General features: G+C 42.8%; 1 protein-coding gene across 2 annotated transcripts in view; it reads right to left on the minus strand.

Annotated features, from left to right (window-relative positions):
* The window catches only part of LOC110030790 (branched-chain-amino-acid aminotransferase-like protein 1), a 106518-nt gene that overhangs the window by 87156 nt on the left and 16408 nt on the right, over window positions 1–2954 (minus strand). For both annotated transcript variants that reach the window (XM_020733707.1, XM_020733708.1), the window contains exon 2: window positions 186–284. In XM_020733707.1, the coding sequence (XP_020589366.1) occupies window positions 186–284 (99 nt within the window). The remainder of the gene's footprint in view (window positions 1–185; window positions 285–2954) is intronic.

A 2954-nucleotide genomic window follows, 5' to 3' on the forward strand; every position in this document is an offset into this window, starting at 1 on the left:
TGATGTGGGGGAACTATTTTATCAGTGTAAGAAATTTGCAGCGGAAGTGCGGCATCATCCAACAAGTTATGTAGGAAATATTTGCCAAATATTATGAATTTATATAGTACTTCATTAGTGACAAGAAATATATTACAATGGGAAAAAGAGGACTTGCATGAAAAATTTTCAGCAATTGAATTTACCATATTGGAAAGAAGCTCGTTGCGATATGGTCTTTCAATACCAGTAATCCTCAAAAAATTTGCATAGAGGGGTTCATCAAGCACTTCAATGTCATCTCTCTGAACCAGAAAAGCAAATAAGAGAGAAGAAACGCCTATTAGAATATAAGCATAAATTCCATAGAAAATAAATCAATAACAAAGAAGACATATGAACATAGCAAAATGGACAATTATAGAACGCTGTGAAAATCAAACAAGTATTGCAATAACAAACAACTTTAACCAAAATTGATGAAAACACACACAAGAGCGAAGGCATGGCCTGAGGGAGGGCCTTCCCTTCAGATTTAAAATCCACCTAATCATAAAAGGACATTTTAGTTGTTCCCCTCCAATTTTGTATTTATTTAAAATGATGCATCCATAATTCTTGAAAATTAGAATGTGAAGAGAGGGGAGTAGAAAAAGGAAAGTTTTATGACTGAATTTTACCCCCATATTTTATATCAAAACAAGATAAGTCAAACATGAAGAGGTGAAGAAGAAACCATGATGCGGGAGGCTAGGTGTGAGAAGTCACAATCATGGGAGCGGGGGAATGATGCAGGATTTCACGAGCGCAAGAGATCTTGTGTGTTCTAGAACAACTGGGCTGGCTCTACCACGAGGGATTGACACCTCCTTTGCACAGAGGGGTCCAATCTTAATTATCTAGATTTTATATATGTGATTCTTTTATTTTAGGTTTTCAGTTTTTGCTTATGCTTCTGTCAGAACAGCCATCGGTGTCCCATGTTTTCTCTTATAGGGTTGTATCCGAGAGCGAATGGTGCTTCGGCTGTATGTGGTGTTTACTCTTACACAACTCCACATCCCTCCTGCTTCACTGCAACGCATGTAGACAGCCACATCTTGACTATTTTCCTACAATTTCTGCTCTCCCAACTGCCCCCTCCTTGTTGCCGGTCATCCAAAATCTTTCCTCCGATGACATTGTTGTTGTTCCAACAGCTATAATCATGTGTTGTTGTTTTGGTCACTTAAAACCACCTCCCTTGCCGCCTCCTCGTTTCCAACCGCCCATAATCATTCCTACAACACCCCTGTTGTAGTCCCAACCACCCGGAACCATTCCGCTTGCCTCCTCTTTGCAGCCAACCAACCAGAATCATTCTTCTGACAGCCCTACTACTGTGACAACCGGCAGAATCCTCCTCGTTGTTGCTCCAACTGCTCTGAACCACCTCTAATTGTTGTTCCTCCGCTGTCCAGCCCACCTACCACTCTGTCACCACCTTTCTAAGCCCCTAACTGTCATCAACACCTCCTAAGAGCAGCCCTAGTCGTATGTCATGTGTCTTGTCTATTATTATTTTCCATTTTTATGGTGTTAGTTATAACCGCCTATCTAGGGCTGCAAAAAAGTTCATTGTTCGCGAACAGCTCGTGTTAGCCGAACAAAACATATTTTTCTAGCTCGATTTATAAACGAGTCAAACACGAATAACCCTTTGTTCGATCGTGTTTGGTTCGTTTTGGCATTGTTGACCTCGCTTTCGGTCAAGGTGTGGTTTTTTCCCTCCTTAATAGCCTAGGATCTAGCCGTAGGACCTTTCTGTCGACTACTCCTAGAAAATTAGTGAAAGAGCCCTCCCCGTTAGCAATTCTGGACTTTTCTTCGCTCGACTTGACGTTCCATGTGGTAGTTTTGACCGCTATTGCCTAGTAGGTAAGACTACTCCGAAGGAGGGAGCACTCCTATAGGACTGACAGCCTTAGGATTGACTCTACTCGCTGATTTGGCGCCGCTGCGCTCTTCGCCGTCCTGTTTAATCGAATTCGAACCGAAATTTGATACGATTCGAACTGCGACGCATTTTGGTCCCAATCGTCGACAAGGTTGCCCGGACGACTCCGGATGACGAAACGGACTGCGTCGACGCGTTCGGAACGTCGATTTTGCTTAAGAAGGACGTTCGCTTCATTGCGGCGGTGCGTCTTGGAGAAAATACTTATTTAAGTGTTAATTATAAATAACATTTTATTATTATTATTATTATAATTAATAACTTATATCAAAGTCCTTAACCTAACTTCATTTCTCTCCTTCTCCCGTTAAACCCTCGGGGTTAGCCTTAGCTCGCTCCGCCTTCCTCTGTCTCGTTCGTGAGCCAGTTGATGCCTCTTGCGCACGCGTTTGTGAGACCCATCCCCTGCGGCAAATCCTTATCTCTTTTCTCATGATGTCGCGGCCTCTCGAGCCGCAAACCCCCCAGGCGCGATCTCTTATCCCTGCTCCTCTCTGCGACGATTGTCGCCCTTCTTCCCGCTTCCCTCGCTTCTGGTCTGCGGTAGGTGAGTTTAAGCGAGCTCCTCTTCTCCCTAATAGATATATTTATCCCATTTGGGGGGACCCAAAGGAGAGGCCGAAAATCTTTCCAAGGGAGAAAACTCTGCTCTTTTCCTTTCTCACTCACTTCTTTGATCTTTTGGTGCTTGAATTGATTTCCTCTTATTGTTGGAGGAGTAATTGAAATTGGGGAGTGCGTTTAGAGTTCTTGTGTTGCTTTCTTTTTTGCTTCAAGGAGGTATCTTTTCCCCTTTTGTGCCTTGCTCTGTTTACGGTTTTGCTCTATGCCGAGTCTCTGTTAGCTTGGTACAATGGATAATGTGGCATTTTAATTTAATGTTGCACTTATATTTTTGAAAGGCATGTTACTCCAACATCTAGAGATGGAAGTATGAGCATGTTCTAGGGATTGGATTTGATTACTTGCTTAAGATGGT

This window comes from Phalaenopsis equestris, unplaced genomic scaffold (assembly GCF_001263595.1).
Source record: "Phalaenopsis equestris unplaced genomic scaffold, ASM126359v1 Scaffold000761, whole genome shotgun sequence".
Lineage (NCBI taxonomy): Eukaryota > Viridiplantae > Streptophyta > Magnoliopsida > Asparagales > Orchidaceae > Phalaenopsis > Phalaenopsis equestris.